This window comes from Megalobrama amblycephala, linkage group LG4 (assembly GCF_018812025.1).
Source record: "Megalobrama amblycephala isolate DHTTF-2021 linkage group LG4, ASM1881202v1, whole genome shotgun sequence".
NCBI classification, from domain to species: domain Eukaryota; kingdom Metazoa; phylum Chordata; class Actinopteri; order Cypriniformes; family Xenocyprididae; genus Megalobrama; species Megalobrama amblycephala.
In genome coordinates this window covers 6,791,174-6,812,509 of record NC_063047.1, presented here as the reverse complement: position 1 = coordinate 6,812,509, position 21,336 = coordinate 6,791,174, and the positions used below count along the sequence as shown (strand labels likewise).

General features: G+C 37.7%; 1 protein-coding gene across 5 annotated transcripts in view; it reads right to left on the bottom strand.

Moving 5' to 3' along the window:
* Positions 1-389: 389 nt before the first annotated feature.
* ssh1a (slingshot protein phosphatase 1a) overlaps positions 390-21,336 on the bottom strand; it is a 51,381-nt gene continuing 30,434 nt past the window's right edge. For 3 of the 5 annotated variants that reach the window (XM_048187068.1, XM_048187070.1, XM_048187069.1), the window contains 13 exons: positions 18,073-18,173; positions 10,554-10,618; positions 9,589-9,710; positions 9,398-9,466; positions 9,096-9,161; positions 7,995-8,189; positions 7,772-7,865; positions 7,397-7,525; positions 6,942-6,988; positions 6,464-6,610; positions 6,165-6,365; positions 5,047-5,740; positions 390-4,953 (listed from right to left, as the gene is read on the bottom strand). In XM_048187068.1, the coding sequence (XP_048043025.1) occupies positions 3,871-4,953; positions 5,047-5,740; positions 6,165-6,365; positions 6,464-6,610; positions 6,942-6,988; positions 7,397-7,525; positions 7,772-7,865; positions 7,995-8,189; positions 9,096-9,161; positions 9,398-9,466; positions 9,589-9,710; positions 10,554-10,618; positions 18,073-18,173 (3,013 nt within the window). In that variant the 3' untranslated portion in view covers positions 390-3,870. Of the gene's footprint in view, positions 4,954-5,046; positions 5,741-6,164; positions 6,366-6,463; positions 6,611-6,941; positions 6,989-7,396; positions 7,526-7,771; positions 7,866-7,994; positions 8,190-9,095; positions 9,162-9,397; positions 9,467-9,588; positions 9,711-10,553; positions 10,619-11,733; positions 11,847-12,942; positions 13,146-18,072; positions 18,174-21,336 lie in introns of all 5 variants that reach the window. The other 2 variants (XM_048187071.1, XM_048187072.1) reach the window with 1 other exon arrangement.

Here is a 21,336-nt window from a genome sequence, read left to right as displayed (position 1 = left end):
ACGAACATGCATTTTATGCTTTGTTCATAACTTTATTTCTTTACAAAAGATGAGTTAGAAAGTACCAGCTGCATTTAATGAATTGACCGATCATGTGCTTTTATTCTCAGAAGACTTGACGGTCATTAATCACCCTGTCTTTCCTGCAACCTCAAAGCCCGCAACAAAACCTCTGATGTCATGCGTGCAGGGAGGTCTAGCCTGTAGTTGCATAAGCTGGCTGCTCTAACTGCACAACCATGCCAGAATATACTGACAGAGCACAGATGGCACACTATGATGTCATAATACTATACTAGATTGTGCTAACCAATCAAAACAGAGTCTAAAATGGTCTAAATTAAAGTGTTTTGCCAGTAAATGTAGCAAACATGACAAGAAAAACTATAAAGATTGAATGAAAAAGTTTATTCCCATAATAAACACATACAGTACATTATCTCAACAAAATGTACAAAGTGCAATATGCATTGAAACTACAGCAAATCTGCAGTACAAAGAGAAAAAAAAAATTACTGCATACTTAATAATGATAACAATAGTGATCGGGTGAGGAGTAGCGAGCGCTCCTATTTTGCACTGCTAATTCACAAAATGATGCTCAATATCCAACTAGAGGAAAGTCTATGGATGATCTGGGAACAGAACAACCAGTGTAACATTCTGGGAAAAAAAGCCAGTGTTACAATCTTTCCCACGCAAAAAGTTTGAATCTGTGGTGGTTCCGTAAGCAACAGCATCAACAAATGTGGCATTTAATATTGATCCTCAACACAAAACTTTGGTTATCACTTCATACTTGAAAAGCATAAAATCCTTCCTTGCTCCTTTAGAAAGGAAAACCCCCCGAAACTTGACAACCCTAACAGTTTTCATGAGTTTGCAGTGTCTTCCTTTTTAATTAAAAGGAAATAATGCAAAATGTCAATGATCTGTTTCTATTTTCTCTAATACAACAATACAATTTAGGAGTGTACAGCAGGAAAATGTCTACCAGCTTTAAAATGTGCCCATGTAACCCATTGGCCTCTGCCTTAACTGGCAACATTATCAAATGGGAGTCAAAAAAGAACAATGCCTCCTCTAGTGCTTCTGGGTAAGGCACTTGATGTTGATGACACAAGACAATGCAGGCAACCAATAACATTTAATCTGTAATCTCTGACCCAGATTTGACCTCAATATGGCATCAGACACAAAATGGCAAAGACTTCGGCGAGAGGAGGGGGGTTCGGGGCACATTAAGAAGGATGCAAGTAACGGTTCATGACACAAGACAGCTTTCTGGCTTATTTCTCCTTTTAGATTTTAGATTCAGGCCCCAGACATGATATTAAATAGTGCTGATACTTGTCCAAACAACCAAAAATCATTCAGGCAACCATCTACAGGATAGAGGAACTGATTCAAGTTGACTTTCAGATGCAAGTACCATGAACTCCAGGCAATTCTGTTATGTGACCAACATACATATTTACATACAGTGTACTGCTGTGTGTGTATATGTGAGGAAGCGGAGACCGTGTGTATACTATGAGCCTGCTCATGTTTTCAACATTAAACCATACACATTCTCTGAAAGGGTTTTGTGTTCATAAATAGTTCACAGTAACGGTGTAGCTGCTGTGCAAGGCACCGCTCACTCGCACACACTCACAAACTTCACATTTCTGTTGCTCAAACTCAATGTGGTAGCATAGATACATGTACAAAATCAGTTTAAAAAATATTGGAAAAGTATGCTGCATAATAATAAACCTCAAGTACTTTAATTCAAGCTGTAATCAACCAACTGATTGGTAAATAAAGGGCTGTTGACACCAGGATATGAACAAATGTCATGAAACATTTGGATTGATGCATTGGTGAGTTTGTTATCAAAGCTTTTGTGATCACATCAACTGGTATGGCAAGTTTCCTCAGACACAGAGGTGAATATCACTGATATTTTGATAACATGTCTTGATATTTTTTCACCCCAGATATCAAATAAATCTTTATTTTAATCCCGTAGTTACATGTTACTACTTGTACTTACTATAGTAATAACAGTAAATTATGCATAATTACAGGTAACTAACCCTAAACCAAACCCTAACCGTAACTCTATAGTAAGTACATGTAGTTAATTAATTTATTTGAGTAATTACAATGTAACTATGGCACTGTAAAATAAAGCGTAACCTAAAATTTTAATGCCAATTCAAATATTAACATTGTTGTATTACAGTATTTTTTGCATTGCATTAATTAGAATCTAAAGGGAATCACCATTGAGAGCAATGTGAATAAAAACAATAATAAATTTGCATGTTTATGGTCATAAAAATGGGGTTAAGTTCCTAAAAGCAAAATATAATTTGTTATATTTTAGAATGTTTATAATTAATTATTTCTCTTCTGATTTTTGGGGCAAAATGTGACCTGGACATGCTTTTGTGAGATTCATCCATACTGACACACACACACACAGTTACTGAAACCATGCCACATCTTTGCTTTGTAACTGTTGTCTGATCTTGTTTCAGAGCAATCATCTTCAATCTACCTATAGATTTGATTCAAAAGGCCAATCTACCTTACATTGATTTCATTATGGAAAACTGACAGCGAGTACAAACAGGAAAAAGAGTTAGAACAGCCATAACATGGTGGGAATCATCAGCAAACTGCAAAAGCCTCAGTTAAGATTGGCATACCCAAGCCACTGCCTCAGGAACAAGTAAGTCTTTAAAAATAACAGTCACTCTTTACCTGGGTGAATGACTAATTTGTATCACATTTGGAAACATGGAGCAGAGAAACTACAATGGAGGAGTTTCCGATGATATAAAATCTCTACAAGAACACGTATGTGCAATTAGAGAATGTAACAGTAATAGTGACCCAAACATTTCCCCAAAACCCTACCGCTATTTTGACAGCAATATGGACAGTCACATTCGTTAGAATAGCGACTGCATCTATGAGCGTTTCAGTGGATTGAAAACAGCAGCTTGAATTCGCCTCCGATTTCCTTAATCCTTCGAAATGATTGTCTTTCAACACCATCATCAAGTATTAAAAAGATGGAAGAATCCCAAACAAATCTTTTGGTGGTCCTCCATCAGCTTTCCCAATGAGCCTCCACACACACTGCATTGTGTGTGAACACTTAAGTGCTGCCAGTCATCCTGTTTAGTTATCTGCCTGGCTTACGAACAGTACTGTACTGGTATGAGGTATTAGTTTGAAACCTGTGAGTGAATGATCAGTGCTCTGTGAATGATAAGAGTCCATCAGCATACAAAGAACTTTCCTAATCACGGCAAAGAGTCCATTTCCTTTCACCATCCAGCCAGGAAGCGTGAGCACAGCAGGTTGTTGATGATTTTAAAATCCTTTTCAAATGTGTGACCATGTCCGAAGGAATCTGTGACTCATTCCGGGCAACAATTAAGTGATTTATGGTGTGATAAATGGGTGGGCTGATGGAAACATTACATAATAGTCTATTTTGACGCTTTCAAGTAATGGCCTTTGGGATGGCGAGTGCTTATTTTGCTTCAGAACAGCAGAGAGGAAGCGCAGTGAAAACCTCATGAACTGTTCGTCACTCAGTGCAATACACATGCATTACACCTGTCCAGAAGGTTTTGGATTTATTGAATATTATGTTTATATTCATAACAGAAAGCAATTCTTTTGTAGAAGACACTCTTTATCCAAGTTGTTAGATCTGTTCACCGCAAGAACTTCTGTGAATGGCCAATGTTCCCAAGTGGCTGAAATGTTTAAAAAATATATAAATATAAATATCCCAGTAACATTGCTGCGGAACTCCAGCTGAAGCTGAAACCAAAGGTACTGTTGCTTTAACACCTCCCACTGTCAGCTCTTGGACTCTTCAGGTCCAGATTCGCCTTGGTTGATAACCTCCATGTTGGTGGAGGTCGAGGAGGAGGAAGAGGGCCAAGGTCTGGCCCATTCTGGACTGAATGAGTGCTCAGGTTCTGGGGACAATGAGAGCATGAGAAGGGTCCCTGCATCAGAGGAGCACGCCGAGCACAAGTCCTCAGACGAGAAGGTGAGGCTGCCTAGTTTGGCGAGAGAGTTGGAACGCTTTAGTTGAGAAGGTACAGTAAGTCCCGCTAGTCGCATTCGGGCTTCGATTTCTTGTGTACGTTGACGCACAAGGCCTGGTTTGCCACGGACGCTGCGGAGGCTGTCGCTGCTGGAGCTGCGGGTGAGCGTGGAACCATGCGGGGATGAAACCGGCGTCAGGCCACCTGAACCAAGGACCGCCAATAAGGCTTCATTCGTCAGTGGCACTTCCGCTTCGGTAGCGAAATCTGCCCGTGTTCCAAAAGGCCTGTGGAAAGGGTCCGTTGGATCACTGGAATTGTTTGTTGCATCTTCGGTTTTGCTTGAACTTGCTCCCCGTTGCTCATTTGCACGTGCACGCTCCTGGAAGAGACCGGAGAGTTTTTCCAAGCGCTCTTTTCGGCGGCGAACAAGGCCAGAGCGTTGCAGCTGCATCAGAGCCTCTTGTTGTTGTGGAGAACAAGATGCCTCTGCCTTCTCCAAACTCTTCATCTCTCTCTCGTTCCTGGGTAGAGCAGAGGAACCTTGTGCATCAGTCTCTTTCTGTCTGAAATCTCCTTCCCCTTTGGCCTCAAGCATCGGAGTCCGGTTATCAGTTTCTTTGTCAAGAGATTTGCTTTCATCTTTATGCCCCAAGGGCATTGCATTGGCATCAAGGCACGAATCTGAGGCAAACTTGCCACCCTTGGCTATCATGGGCAAGTTGGCACAGGGTGGCGTCTGAATAGAGATATTGGGCACACTGTTGAGGGGTAAAGGGGCAAGGCCTTGTCTGTTAGCCTCTAACAGAGCACTCTGGGTGGGCTTGGAAGCGAACAACAAACCAGGAGCAAGCCTTGGCTTAACATGCTGCTTCAGATGGGCACTTTCCTGAACAAGAAAAGACAAGAAAAAATTATGTAATGCAAATAATATATGATGCAAATGGTACTAATACTTTGTGCAATCATCTAAGTAACTCACAGTGAGATTTTGATGTGATCTGAGGTGGTTATTGTTGTTGGAGTTCTCATTGCACAGATGGTTTAGACTTTCAAGATCAATCCCCTTTTCGTTTGACAACTCCTCACTATCCTTCCTTCCTCCCTCATTCCCATCTCCTCTCTTCACTCCCTCTGCTAACGCCTCCATTTCTGCTTGCTCTTTCTGAGCCTCCTCTTCATCCTCCTCCTCCACCGTGCTGAACTCCAAACGTAAACGTAGTTCCTCCAGAGGCTCCGCCCCTCTAGAACAGGTCTGAGCGGCCATGCCCTCTTCTGGGACACCAAAATGGGGCAAATGAAGGCCGTCGCGACCCTCGAAGGTTTCATCGTCAAGAAGCGCATCTTGCTCCACATCGGCAACCTCGATGTAGACACGATCTACGTCCACCAGAGGCGGTGCATGGACAGGTGTGGAAGGGTTGCTGTCGAGGGCCGAGTCTGACAGGCGGCGGAAGTAGTAGTGGTAGTTTTGCGGGTGGCTGGGGTCAAGATCTAGGCTAACTGGAGAGGAGTGGGCGGTAGGCTCACAGCATACGGTGACCCTGGGATTTGTGGGGTCAGGGGTGATGTGATCCACAGTCTCTGCATTTACACAGCAAGGGGAAGCAGCTTGCTGGCATTCAGGGTGATCGCAATCTGAATCAGGATGCCACAGGCGGTTATGACGCTGCTTACTGAAAGGAAAAAAGACAGAAAGCGTTAAAACATATGTTGTTCCAAACCTGTGTGACTGCTTTCTTCTCCAAAACAGAAAAGAAGATAGTTTCAAGAAAGAATGTTTCTTTGATTAATCGATTTAATGTCATCTTTTTTTAATATTTCGGATCAATTATTTTAGATAAATATTTATTTATAATTACTTAATTTATAAATAATAAAGGGAAGAATGTTTCTTGTTTATACAATGGGAGTCTTTCATTGTATGAACAAAACAAAAAAACAGAGATATCTTTCAAAATATCTTCTTTTGTGGTACACAGAAGAAATGTGTACAAATAAATAATGGCTGATTTATTTATTTATTTTTTTTTTTTTGAGTGAACTTCAACTAGAAATACACATACCAGATTACAATACAAAAGGAAATTTTTCTTTTACCTGGCATCCAGTATGCCCTCATACTCTGCCAGCTGTCTCATGAAGCTGGCATTGGGACGGGTGATACTGCGCTTCTGTTTGACGAAGTTATATGCTTTCTCCAGAGACCAGCCATTCTCTTTCATTGCATATGCTATTACAGTAGAGGCCGAGCGGCTTACGCCCATCTTACAGTGAACCAAGCATTTGGATTGATTCTTTCTGCAAATTATAAAACAAAACAGCACGGAAGGTGTGAAAAGTCATCAGGAAAGAGAAAAGTATTTTTTTTAAGATAAAAATCTAAAATAGTGCCTTACTTTGCTTTGACAATGAAGTTGTAGGTCTCATTCCAGTGAGCCAGTAAGTCTGTGGCCTCGTCATCGTACACTCGGATGTTGTGGTAGCAGAATGTTCCTGGGAAAAAGTTATCTATTTCCCTTGTAACATTTAAGATGTAGCCCACCCTAAAAGAGCAATGAATTCAAATGAAGAGATCCCATAAATTACATCTGGACAACAATAGAAATCCATATGCATGCAAGTTTATTCTTGTTCCTTACACCAGGTACTAAACTACACCATGTGCTTGCTGTAAAAAACAGCTTTGATGGCTTTACTCTGCACTTTAGCTGAAACAGGAGAAAATGTTGCTCTTTAAGAGGTGATATGATACATACTCACCTTAAACTTTCACATTTACCTAACATTAACCCATTTACAGAAGCAGTATCTTGAGAAAAATCTACAGATTGGCAGAAAAACAAACTGTGGATGTCAGTAAAAGGTAAAACTCACCCAGTTTCCTGAAGTTCCTCTAGATTAGAAGCGTTCCATTCAGAACCCTGAAAAATGAATGATGCAAATCACTGGCTTTTTAGGGAAATTGGCATTTAGTGCCACATTTATGACAAATACCATCTGCTCTTCTACAGAACTAACAAGCTTTACATAAATAAATTAAAACTGATTTCTTTGTCAAACTTCTTATCAAACCAGTGCTTCTGTATTTCCTTAGCTTTTACTGGCATTTTATTTGTACTTATTTAGCCAATTGATTATTTGATGTGATTTATATTTCAGATAAATAATAATTTTTTTACTACATTTTTTAATTAGCAATTATAAATAAATAAAGGGAAGGAATTTTGGGGTAGGGTGAGCTGGGGGAGAGGCGATTCACTCATTATTATACAACAGAATCAATAAAAAAGGGGGAATAAGGTGGGGGGTCTGATAAAAGCAGCACTAACCAGATAAAGGTGGTCAAAGATGAGAGTGGCTTTGTCCATCTGTCCAAGAATAAGTAGCATCTCATTGTCTATGAACTCTTTGTACTCTTTCAGGTTGCGGTTCATGTGTTGTTCCAGCTCATTGCGAATCTAAGGAAAACACACATCATTAAGTCTCAACAATTGTTCTGTTATACACCCTACCCACACCTGCTATTAAGATCAGACTCCTGAAATCTGATCACAAAAGGTCATCTGAGACACATTACAGGATGCTGGTAGCAACGTGTCTCAAATGTTTCTCCTGTGACCACTTATGATTTTGAGCCGTGACATATCACTCAGTATGTCAGTGTGTAACTGCGTATTTATGCACTTTCTGCATTTCCTGCTGACCTCTTTGGACGTGACATTTTCAAGGTCCTGGCACATCATGATACTCCTGAGTTTGGATTTGATTAGACATTCTGTTCTCTCCCTCTCTGTTGGCCTGAGAAACAGAAATAGAACACAATCTAGATTGAGGGTTCAAGAAAGAGCATCATTTCAAGGTGAAGGGTGAATTAAATTTGCTTGTAGGTTTCACAAGTGCCAATGTCTCTTAAGGGTTTGCACTCACTTGTCAAAAAAGACTGCAGGAGAGTCTGGTCGCAGTGTTTCCAGGTCCTGCATGGCATTCCACTCATTGATGCAGCTCTGTTCAGAGCCAATACAGCTCTCGTAGTACCCTGTCCATGTGAGCGCAATGCCACCGGGGAAATAGTTGTACCTTCGTGACACCTCACACGCCTTGTGTAAAATCTGCAATGCAGACCTGAAGGAAGAAGAGGTTAAAGGTGAGCAAGATGAAGAGACTTGTGCCATCAGTGTAAATGATCACGATGAGATTTTCTATCTCTTTTTGGGGTCCATATGCTATGGCTTAACAATAAAAGAATGTTTAATCTTAAAAAGGATCAAACAATGTCTCAAATTTAGTTAAAAAGTGACACCGGTGAAACAAACCACTAATCTCAGTTGATTAAAAGCGTTTCCAGGCTCATTTGTTTTGGGAAATATATATACTTATAACTTCTGTTCACTAACCAATAAGTACCAAAAAGTACCATGGTATTACTGTGTTTTTTGGACAGTACATTGGAGATCCATGTAAATACCATAGTTTCATATATTGGTAAATAAAGGTGTAATTTTAAACATGGCTGCCACAGTACTTGTTTGAAAGGGTCACCAGATGGCAGTGTGGCGCTCTATTATATTTAAGGATGTCAAACTCCCAAAGCACCTGTGAACATTTGAAAAACAGTCCACTCATGTCATCTTCAACCCCCCAAGGAGCTGTTTTTTTTTCTACCCAAGTAACAAACAAGTGCATAAATTCCCCCAGCCAACTAGACAGTGGCTGGAAAAAAAACTATTTAACTTGTCACCTGATTAAGTGAGCTGATTGTAGGATAAATAACAACATGAAAGACTGGAAATAACAGTTCTGAATGATTTTTTTTAAAGTTGTTTGAGAGCTTTAGGTTAAATAAAGCATTTAAATGACCTCTTAAACACATATTTAACAAGTAAAACTGGTAAAAAGGGACCCAAGCCGACCCATTTTTGAACATGACAACAAAATCATTTTATATGTCAGCATATACTTCAGACTGAAATTTCTAAAATGTGAGTTTAAATTGCTCTAGTACATAAGTTATTGATTTTGTTTTCTCACCACATGGCCTGGACTGACACCGGTTTGAAGATGTGCGTGCGACTGGCGGTAGTCACACTGAAGCCCCTGGAGACATGAGAAGAGAGGTTAACTAAGGCCACCGTACGTCATAAAAGAACTACAACCTCTATAAATAACAATAAAAATAATGAATGCTTATTAATATTGTCATTGACTTTATTTTCAGTGGACAAATCAAATCAAAAAGGTTTTTTTGCCATCTAGATCTGTGCATCAAATGCTGAAGTGACCAGCAGCAGCAGCAGCATTTCCTCTTCATTCCCAGAGGGGGCAGTACTCACCCATCACCATCTAAATGAATCTTGGTGTCACTCCACAGTGGCAGCACCATCCCAATAGAGCAGTTCTTACTGTGAATGAAAGAAAAACACCCTTATTTTATGTCCTGTAATGTCTCTGCAGGAGGAAACAAACTCCTAAACTCATCTGTTTGATGACACATAGTAAACTGTATTGATTTGATTGAAGTCACCTGTCTTTGTTGCTAAAGTCCATCCCCAGCAAGATGTTTTCCTCAGTGTCTTGACGGCCATTTGTGTAGACTACCACCATGTACCGCACGCGGTCTGACCATGCGCTCTCTAGCCGCACCGCCTGCACATCACAGTTGATATACATTGTTTAATGCAAAAACAGTGCCCATATATTAAATTAATATTAAATAATATATTAAAATATATTAAACATATTAAAGTACTGAATTGTCTTACAAAAATAGATCACCTGAAAATGAAAATTCAGTCATTATTCACTCACCCATGTCTTTCCAAATGTTTTTTTTTTCTTTGAACAGTTTTAGTCATACAGTATTATTGCTTTGTGTGAGGAACAGACTGAAACTTGACATTTCTTATCAATGACGATCCATTGGAGCTCTCAAAAAGACTGCAAAAATGACACTCAATGTTATTTGACCCTGAACAACATAGGTTGTTGTGATCAAAGTCATTGATGTCATATTTGAGAGCTATACCAGAAAGGAAAATTTCCAATATAGAATAATGATAAAAAAAAAAAAAAAATCTCTCTCTTTGTCACAGTTTCAGTTTCAAAATCCACTTTTATGATGCCACCACCAGTCACAGATATTTCAAAATGCTCCTGTTTTGTTGGGTTTGGAATGTTATGAGGTTTAGTTAATAATGACAGAACTTTCATTTTGAAGACAAATGCAGCTGCATGCATAGTACTTAACATGTCATATGTGATTGACACTTGTATTAGTATATTTTACCATGGAACCCTCTGAAAATGCTAGTAAGATATTTAAACATGCCTTAAAAAAACAGCAAAAGAAAAAAAGCTTCAGGCAAAACTTTGACAATAAAACCCATTCAGCCCGACTTACTGTCAAAATGTTAGTCATTGACAGTGTGTGTGTGTGTGTGTGTGTGTGTGTGTGTGTGTGTGTGTGTGTGTGTGTGTGTGTTCTCTCACCAGTTTGATGCGGTCCTCAGAGCGAAGAATGTTGATCATTACCTGTAGATGCTGAGGTAAGTCACCTGTTGAAAGAAACCATCGTTACAATCCAAACAAAACCATGATGTCTGTTGATGTTTCAAACCCATATAAAAAAATCTAATAAAGAAAAACAGCCATAAAAATAAACTAGCTGACTTAAAAGTGATGCCATGAAAGTCAGGAGTGAACAAAGATTTATAAGAGCATGAGAGCCAAGAAGAATGAGATACGAATCAGTCTTGAAGTGTTGGGCGGGAAGACAATGGTATGCTTTTGATTAACGTTCTTATAGCTCTGCTTATATTACAACATTCCAGAGTACAAGTATCTAAATGCACAAAGGTAACGCAGAGAAAATGTTCTTTGTGATATGAAAAATTAATTGTTTCTTGTGTTTACATGTCTCAGATAATCCTATTTAATTAAATGATAAAGTCTGACATGAATAAGTGACTTTCGGCTGCATTGTAAGGTATGTGCAAATAAGTGCCTATGTGCAACACTGGCATCAATAATAATAAATCTGACAACCTGACAGTCATATTCTAGCCCCGCCCCTTTTGATTCAAGTTAATAAGAGATACCAAGTCTTGAATACACAAGATCTGTTTACATTTCATTCTCCTCTTTAACACAGACAGACTAACTCCTCTGACCTCTGACTGTGGTGTGTTCCTACCCAAACAAACCTCCTCCTACTCTTGTATGCTTTGGCAGGATCAATGAAACTATGATGTAACTGGTGTGGGACATGTGGGAGGCCAATCAAAGTGTACGAGGAGGTTCAGAACAAAGCCAGAAATGTGAAATCCAAATAAACTCAGATTAAGAGCCAAATCTCGTCATGTATACCCAACAAAACAGATGATGTTCTCTACGGTTTATTGGCTGCTTTGCATTTGGGACAAGTATGAAAAGAAGGGGAATGTTTACTCGTCCAACAAAACAAACCTCTTGGTCCTCTGGGTCTCTGTGACAAGAATTTACATAACTTTACATGCTTATCTGATAAAAACTGATATGTAAAGGAATCACTAAGGCAGCACAGGATCCCAGAGCACAGCTTTGAACAAATTCATACAAGATTTTGAGAATCTTCATTAAAGGAATAGTTTACTCACAAAAAAACAAAACAATTTCATCATCTTTTACTCACATTCATGTTGTTACAAACTTGTTTGAGTTCCATGAAACATAAAACAAGATTTTTGTAGAATTTTGTACAGGTCTTTTTCCCTCCATGCAATTTTAATGAATAGGGATCCAAAGCTTCAAAACAGAAACAAAAGTACCATAAAAACTGTAACATAAAAGTAACATAAAAACTTATAATGCAAGTCTTCTGAAATCATACGCAGCACAAAAAGACAGATATTTAAAGGTGCCCTAGAACTTCTTTTTAAAAGATGTAATATAAGTCTAAGGTGTCCCCTGAATGTGTCTGTGAAGTTTCAGCTCAAAATACCCCATAGATTTTTTTTTTAATTAATTTTTTAACTGCCTATTTTGGGGCATCATTAACTATGCACCGATATATAGGTTGCGGCCCCTTTAATTATCGTGCTCCCCCGCCCCCGGAGCTCGCGCTTGCCTTGAACAGCATAAACAAAGTTCACACAGCTAATATAACCCTCAAAATGGATCTTTACAAGATGTTCGTCATGCATGCTGCTTGCATACATTGGATCATGTAAGTATAGTATTTATTTGGATGTTTACATTTGAGTCTGAATGAGTTTGAGGCTGTGCTCCGTGGCTAAAGCTAACATTACACACTGTTGGAGAGATTTATAAAGAATGAAGTTGTGTTTATGCATTATACAGACTGCAAGTGTTTAAAAATGAAAGTAGCGACGGCTCTTGTCTCTGTGAATACACTAAGAAACGATGGTAACTTTAACCACATTTAACAGTACATTAGCAACATGCTAACGAAACATTTAGAAAGACAATTCACAAATATCACTAAAAATATCATGATATCATGGATCATGTCAGTTATTATTGCTCCATCTGCCATTTTTCGCCATTGTTCTTGCTTGCTTACCTAGTCTGATGATTCAGCTGTGCACATCCAGACGTTCTGCCCTTGTCTAATGGCTTGATCATGGGTTGGCATATGCAAATATTGGGGGCGTACACCCAGACTGTTATGTAACAGTTGGTGTTATGTTGAGATTTGCCTGTTCTTTGGAGGTCTTTTAAACAAATGAGATTTATATAAGGAGGAGGAAACAATGGAGTTTGAAACTCAGTGTATGTCTTTTCCATGTACTGAACTCTTGTTATTCAACTATGCCAATATAACTTCAATATTTAATTCTAGGGCACCTTTAACTTATTATTCACTGATAATCTTCCCCACCTGCACACTGTTGTTAACTGAAGAATAATTGTGATCAAATCAGGATTCCAGAGCCAGAACAGTCCAACTCTTGAACAGACTGCTTATGTGAAGCAACTCAAGTTTGATTCATTCACAAATTGTTGACATTGCTGCTTCTCTCAGTCATACGGATCACTTTTGTTGCGTCCTTCTTTCAAGCTTAAAAGTCCGGTCCCAATTCACTGTAAGAGCACATAAAAGAACGACCAGCACATCATTTACAAAAAAAAAATTCTTTTTCTTTACTGAAGAAAGTCTTGCAGGTTTGGACCAACATGAGGATGAGTAAATCAGGACAGAATTTGCATTTCTGCATGAGCTATTAGTTTAATAATTATTCTGACTGACTGAGCACAGTTTGACACATAGCTTTCTCCAACGGTTAAGATTTTGGCAGTGATTCATCGTTTAATTTCACGGTTTTTGTCATGATGTGTCAATAAGATGAATGGAATTGTTGTGAGCATATTTGTTTAAGGGATCTTACAGACACAGCACTTTTATCTCTGTTTAACAATTTTTTTTCAGCAAGGATGCATTAAATTGATCAAAACTGACAGTAAAGACATTAATACAATTTTCTATATATTTCTATTTCAAATGAAGACTAGAAATGACTGCTGAAAATTCAGCTTTGCCATCACAGGAATAATTTTTAAATATTATATATATATATATATATATATATATATATATATATATATATATATATATATATATATATATATATAGAGAGAGAGAGAGAGAGAGAGAGAGAGAGAGAGGGAGAAAGAACAGTTTATTTAAATAGTGATTAATTAGATAATTATAATTAGTCTTCTTTCAAAAACATTTTAAAAAAATCATACCGACGCAAAACTTATGAACGGTAGTGTACAGGTATATCTTAAGCACTGAATTATTTAATTAAGAGAAATGTAATTCCTCATAATATCACCCCTTTAATTTCCTTTGTGTTTTACTTGGACCTCTAAAGAACTTTTCTTTTATCTCATTATTTCACTCTGCATTTCCCAGAAAGACAAGCGGTGCAGGTGCGAATCCATTTGCAAATATTTATGGTGTAATGTATCTTGGTTTAGGAAGTTGGACAGTGTTTAATACATCACAGCTGATACTATTTTAGACTGTCTGGCTCCTGGCACCATGAGAATGCAAATAGATGTGACTGATGACGTCAAAAAAACAAAAAAAAAAACCTAACAGGACCAAAATAAATAGAAATCTATGTCACTAACATCTAAATGCAAAAACATTTAAAGAGAAGATACTTTAGAGATTGATTTACATTTAGAATGAGTACCAAGGAAATGCCTCATGAATAACTGTTAAACTGTGAGAAGGTCTTATTGAGAAAAAAGCTGAGTTATTCTTACTGTCAGAGAACATTTTGTACCTAGACTGCTACTGAGGAAGAGAAACCTTGCATCGTCTAGTTGTCTAACACAGACATCCGCTTTTTCTCAATGGAGACAGCTGACTTTTCCACCGAGTGCTGTGATGCAATCGAAGTTTTTCAAATGATATAATTCTTGTAATCTAATTCCAGATCTTCTAGACTGTCTGCATAAGTCACTTTATAGGAAGCGTTTGTCTTGTTCATCTTGTGATTGATGGGCATATGAGTTACTATTCTCACATTTCACAAAAAGCTCATGACTCAAGCGAAGCACAAACCCTTCATGTCCTGAGGTCAGACTATGTAAAAACAAAACCACTCGTCAAACCTGCATTAACTCGCCTGTGATTAGCACTTCCTGACACATCAGATCGAAACCTCACATCCCGACAAGACGACAGCATAATATTAGCCAACTGACAAAACAGATGCTTGATAATATCAGATGATATGAGGGGTCAAGAAAAAAAAATTCAGTCTAAACCTGCTGTGATATGAAAAGCTGTCTGAAAGCATGGCGAGATAGTCAGCGCATAAAGCCTGAGGGCTTGTTGTGTCTGCATGGTGTTTAGTTTCTCTCATAACAGATTCAATTCTCCCGGAGCAAATGTACACCCTTATATTTAGCAGTAACACGTCCTTTAAATTAGCATGTTTAATAAATTCAACGTGTCACACGTGTTAGAAGGTGCCAGACAGCGTCTAGGACGCTGTTGTTGTTGCATTTGTGTTTGCGTTGTTGCTGTGGTGATACTCGTTCATTGATTGATTAAATGTGTCAGATAAATTGCACAAATGCTTGTTTTTCTAGCAGTGGTTTCATATTGTAGTTTTAAACTACTGTAGACAAAAACGGTGAGTTCTGTCTTCCAAACTAAAATTTCATCGTCATTATATTTTTTGTAATATTTGTTTGCTAAAGAAGTGAACTCAAATCCACAATGGTATATATTAACTTAGTAACACTTTACAATAAAGTTTTATTTGTTAACATTAGTTAACTACATTAGTTAACATGAACTAGGAATAAACAATATAAATATAGCATTTATTAGTCAATGTTAAATTCAACATTTACTAATATATTTTTAAAATCAAAAGCTGTATTTGTTGACACTCGTTAATGCACCGTGAACTAATGTAACCGGTCTTACTTGACCCACTCCGAGCGGGATTCAAACCGGTGTCTCCAGCATAGGAAGCACACACGCTAACAAGGACGCTAAAGGCCGCAGTCTCCAGCGTCAGTCGCTAGTTTGCCTCTTGAGATCAGGTGAGTGAGGTTTCCGGGTCCCATCCGGGTCATGGCACCAAATGTAACCCCTTCTGGTTCTATCTGCACTATCTGAGCAGGATTCGAACTGGCATTTCCAGCATGGAAGGCAAGCACACTAACAAGGACACTAAAGACCGCAGCCTCTAGTGTCTGTTGCTAGTGCACCTCTTGAGATCAGGGAAGTGAGGTTTACCCAAACAGGTCTAGCTAGCTGGCTAGCTTTTACTAGCTAACATAAACAATGAACAATTATATTTTTACTATCTATCTACCATTAACAAAGACTATTAAATACTTTAAAAATATATATTGCTCATTGTTAGTTCATGTTAGCTAATGCATTTACCAATGTTAACAAATTAGACAGTATTGTAAAGTGTAAACATTATTTCTCATCTATATACTCTAGGTAGAACTTAACCTAAAGATATCATTTTTGGGGGGCAAGGTGTAACAACAAGTTATACATGTATAAATTACAACGTACAGTACAGTCCAAAAGTTTGGAACCACTAAGATTTTTAATGTTTTTAAAAGAAGTTTCGTCTGCTCACCAAGGCTACATTTATTTAATTAAAAATACAGTAAAAAACAGTAATATTGTGAAATATTATTACAATTTAAAATAACTGTGTACTATTTAAATATATTTGACAAAGTAATTTATTCCTGTGATGCAAAGCTGAATTTTCAGCATCGTTACTCCAGTCTTCAGTGTCAAATGATCCTTCAGAAATCATTCTAATATGCTGATTTGTTGCTCAATAATCATTTATGATTATTTTCAATGTTGAAAACATTGTTTTTTTTTCAGGATTCCTTGATGAATAGAAAGTTCAAAAGAACAGCATTTATCTGAAATACAAAGCTTCTGTAGCATTATACACTACCGTTCAAAAGTTTGGGGTCAGTAAGAATTTTTATTTTTATTTTTTTGAAAAGAAATTAAAGAAATGAATACTTTTATTCAGCAAGGATGCATTAAATCAATCAAAAGTGGCAGTAAAGACATTTATAATGTTACAAAAGATTAGATTTCAGATAAACACTGTTCTTTTGAACTTTCTATTCATCAAATAATCCTGAAAAAAAATATTGTACACAAATATTTTGTACAATTGTACACATTAAATGTTTCTTGAGCAGCAGATCAGCATATTAGAATGATTTCTGAAGGATCATGTGATACTGAAGACTGGAGTAATGATGCTGAAAATCACAACAGCTTTGCCATCACAAGAATAAATTACTTTGTGAAATATATTCAAATAGAAAACAGTTATTTTAAATTGTAATAATATTTCACAATATTACTGTTTTTTTACTGTATTTTTAATTAAATAAATGTAGCCTTGGTGAGCAGACGAAACTTCTTTTAAAAACATTAAAAATCTTAGTGGTTCCAAACTTTTGGACTGTACTGTATGTTGGCAAAAACAATGGTTTTATATTTTTTTGTATATTATCTTTTAACATTTCTGCCATTTCATGAATTGTTTTGTCATAACTGTTTCCATTTACCTATAATAGGTTGTGTAACAGGCAGATTGTGACAGCTTATCACATATAATGAGAAAACAAGCTCCACTATTGTTTGCTATGTTTTAATATATAGTTACACTAAATTCAACGTAAAGTATTTGCCTATACAGACAGCCTCTCTACCTACAGTATATGTTCCTTTCTGGTGTCAAAGTTCCCATAAATTAGAGACAAAAAGTAAAAACAAAATTAAATAATATAATTAAATAATTCAAAACACTAAAATATTATATAAATTTAATTTAAAAAGTTTAGAGTAAGGAAAAAAAGTGTACAAACAGTTTAATTTTAACACATTCAGTATGTGCATCATAAACCACATAAAACCCATTCTGTGCGGCCTGTCTATAAGAAGTGATGTTCCCACAGTCCCAATGTGCTGAGCTAAACTGCTAATCTGGCTAATCCAAACACAAACACACACACACACTTGTCTGGGACACGCTTAGCCAGCACCGAGTCTGTCCATCAGCCGGACAGCATCTGCTGCAGAATTTCTAAATTCACGACAGACGCAGCAGGTAGAAAACAAAGTCACCCTTACAAAAATTACTATAGTAACCATAATTTCCACCAAAACATCATAAATCCAACTGTTATTGTCTGTAACATAAAATTGCAGAAACACATCTGGGGCTATATTACAGAAACTTTCTTAATCTTAATTCTTCACTTAAGATTTGAAAAATTGGTAATATAGGCCCTGAAGTAATACAGGTTGACTCAAATAACAGTGAGCAATTCTGTGTGCTAAACATCACCAGTACAGTGATTAAAATTCAAGTATATTTGACAACCATTTGGCTTGCTTATATAAATTCAGGAACACACTGATGTGCGATGCGAGGAAGGAGACGGATTTTATCCCATTCAAGTGCATGCATGGACTGACCTGCATGTTTGTGGTGAGGATGACCTCTCTGACCCTGTGGACAACTGCCCTGCTGCAAAAACAGTGCGGCCCCCTTGACCATGAAGAAGCTCTCACTTAGACTGTAAAAGATGGAGGGAAAGAAAGGGTAGAGAGGAGAGAATGTGAGAAACAACGGCAACAATTGAACAAAACATGCTTGCATGACAGTTAACACAATGCAATACAACAAAACCCACAAGAACAAAAAGTTGTGGATTTGGATTTAGCAAAAGCATGTGGGTTTCTCTTCCTCCACTCATAGATTCTTCTTCTTTTCTTTTCTTTTCTTTTCTTTTCTTTTCTTTTCTTTTCTTTTCTTTTCTTTTCTTTTTTTAAAACATTGAGTCCACTGATTCATATAATACACTAACATTCAAAAAATTGCTAAATTAGAAAAAAAAAATTGCTCTTTGCTGCAGAGAAGGTCGAAAAAAATAGTATTTATATGAAATATTTTGTAACATAAATGTGACCGTCGCTTTTGATCAATTTAATGCATCATTGCAAAACAAAAGTATTAATTTTTTTTTTTTTAATTCTCAACTTTTCAACATTGGTCTACAAATATACAGTATATTTCAAGTATATTTCATCATGTGCAAGTATGATGAAAAGCACTATAAAATTAAAACTGACATGATGTCAATAATCTAATTTAAAAAGCTTAGTCAGTGAAAATAAAAAGATTCTGTACAACATTTCTGATAAATACATATGGCTATGTGTCCATTCGTTCCACATGAAAACAAAACACATTGTGAATGACCTATGACTGCGCATCTTTAATCCTCTGGGTTAAATTTTGCATGTTATACAACCCATCTCACCACCGCTCACCCGTATGCTCACGACAGGTGCTTCAGGTCTGTGATTTCAGGTGGGGCAGTAATTAGCCTCACATGCAGTTAAACACACTCATAGAAATGTGAACCACCTGAGGCTCACTATTATTCTAATGCACTGTGGCACAAGTAAGCTTTAATGGAAACTCGGTGCTGGGAAAAGACAGGACTACAGCTGGTATGGTGAGAAATGTGCTCAATAACTTGCAGAGAAGCAACTGAGCTGTAATGAAAACACTCTTGTCTCATATTTACTTGATGGTAAATATCAAGATTTTGTATTGCACTTCATCCCTAAATTCATAACTCATAACCTGAGTATTGATGGCCATAAAATTAGTGCTTGACAATCACATAACAAACTGCAAAGCAGTGGCGTAGCGTCTGTGTATGCAGGTTATGCATGTGCATACGGGCCCGGATGGATTGGGGGCCCGTCCCCTGGAACACAATTTCAACCGAGGGGGCCCGTTAACATTTTTTGCATATGGGCCCAGGGCTGACTTGCTACACCACTGCTGCAAAGTACACATGCATGTCAATGACTTATCAGGCAACTAGTTGTTGATTGTGGCTCCATTCATGCAGCACACACCATCTAAACATGCTCTCTAAATCACTCTTACTCTCTTGAAAATGTTAGGCAATCACATTAGTTACAGAATAAGGTTGTCATTTTCTTTTACAAGTTAACTGTTTGTGAACAGAACTGTAATCGACTGACAAATGTATTCTGCTTTGGTGTGAATACAGCCCAATTACATTGCAATATGTTGGCCAGTGGCCATTGTTCTCTCTAGATACCATAACCGAAAAAACTAAAAACTAGATATCAGTGGATCACTAAGGCAAACACACAGAATTCATGTTAAATAGTCAATAGACCATAATTATTATGAGCTTCTTTAAGACTAACTAGTTGACTAATAATTCAGACAACCCAAGGGGTCAACAATTTTGAAAATGTAATTTTGCACATCCCTTCACTAATCTATAATCTCATTTAATTTAATTTCAAATAAATGGTTCATTTTACTATGTCAAACTTAATACAAGTAAAGTAAAATTATCCCTTTCTTAAACGCACAGATGCAACAAAGTATGAAATGTAGAGCGTCAAACTGGAAAGCTAGATAATAGAAGCGTACATTCAGAATGACCACTGACTGGCTATTTAGGAGTGGCTACACAAAACTATCATGCTCTAGGCAGGCAAAATATTTCGGGGTCACATTGTTTTCTCGCCCTGCTGTGGCTGTGACCCTCTGCTGACTCATCCCTCTCATTTTCCTGACTGGACTTCCAGTGTCTCAGTATTCAGAGGAACAACCATCACATGATAAGCAACCAGCAACAAAACTCGCATTGTGCCCCCACCCCACCCTTCTCTTTATTTCTCTCCTATTTCCTCCTCCTCCCTTTCTCTTATTCCCCTCTTTAACTTTCTCACCCTCCCTCCAAAGGCCTCGAGGGTGTCAGCGGATCACAGTGGCTTTTGTTTCAATCCTCCTCTCTTTTGTTTCTTCTCTCCCTGCTGTGTTCTCTCTCTGTCCGCCCCTCAGAGCGATTTATGTGAAGGCTGGAAGCAGCTCAGCACCGTTGGGCTGATGGATTGAGTTATGACTGTGAGAGAGACAGCAGAAAATGACGATACACAAGCCCTGAGCAGAATACGCTCATCTCCAAGGGTGTAATTATGATGTGAGTAACAGCTCTAAAACGTCTCTGTCCACGTTTCACTTGTACGTTTAGAGTCGGCCCCAGATGGATACTTGGTACCTGGTGTAGAATGGCAGCCTTTTGGTAGAAATTCTGGAATCAAAACTACAGCAAAAATATAAACTTGTCAACTTATTTTCCTGATGAATGTCATAGAAATTGACTTAAAGAGTTCACCCAAAAATGAAAACTCTGTCATTAATTACTCACCCTCATGTCGTTCCACACCTCTAAGACCTTCATTCATCTTTGGAACACAAATTAAGATATTTTTGATGAAATCCGAGAGCTGCCTGATGCCTCAATAGACAGCAATTTAACCACCACTTTCAAGGTCCAGAAAGGTACTAAAGACATTGTTAAAATACTCCACGTGACTGCAGTGGTTCAACCTTAATTTTATGAAGCGACAAGAATACTTTTTTGTGCGCAAAAACAAAATAATAATGACTTTGCTCAACAATATCCTCTCTTCTGTGTCATTCTCTTATGCTGTTTACGTTCAGCGCTTCCAGGTTCTGTGTCAGAACGGCAACTCATTATTGGCCAGCTCCTGCATCAGCAGTCACATGGGCTATTTTAACAATGTCTTTAGTACCTTTCTGGACCTTAAAAGTGGTGGTTAAATTGATGTCTATTGAGGAGTCAGATACCTCTCGGATTTCATCAAAAATATCTTAAT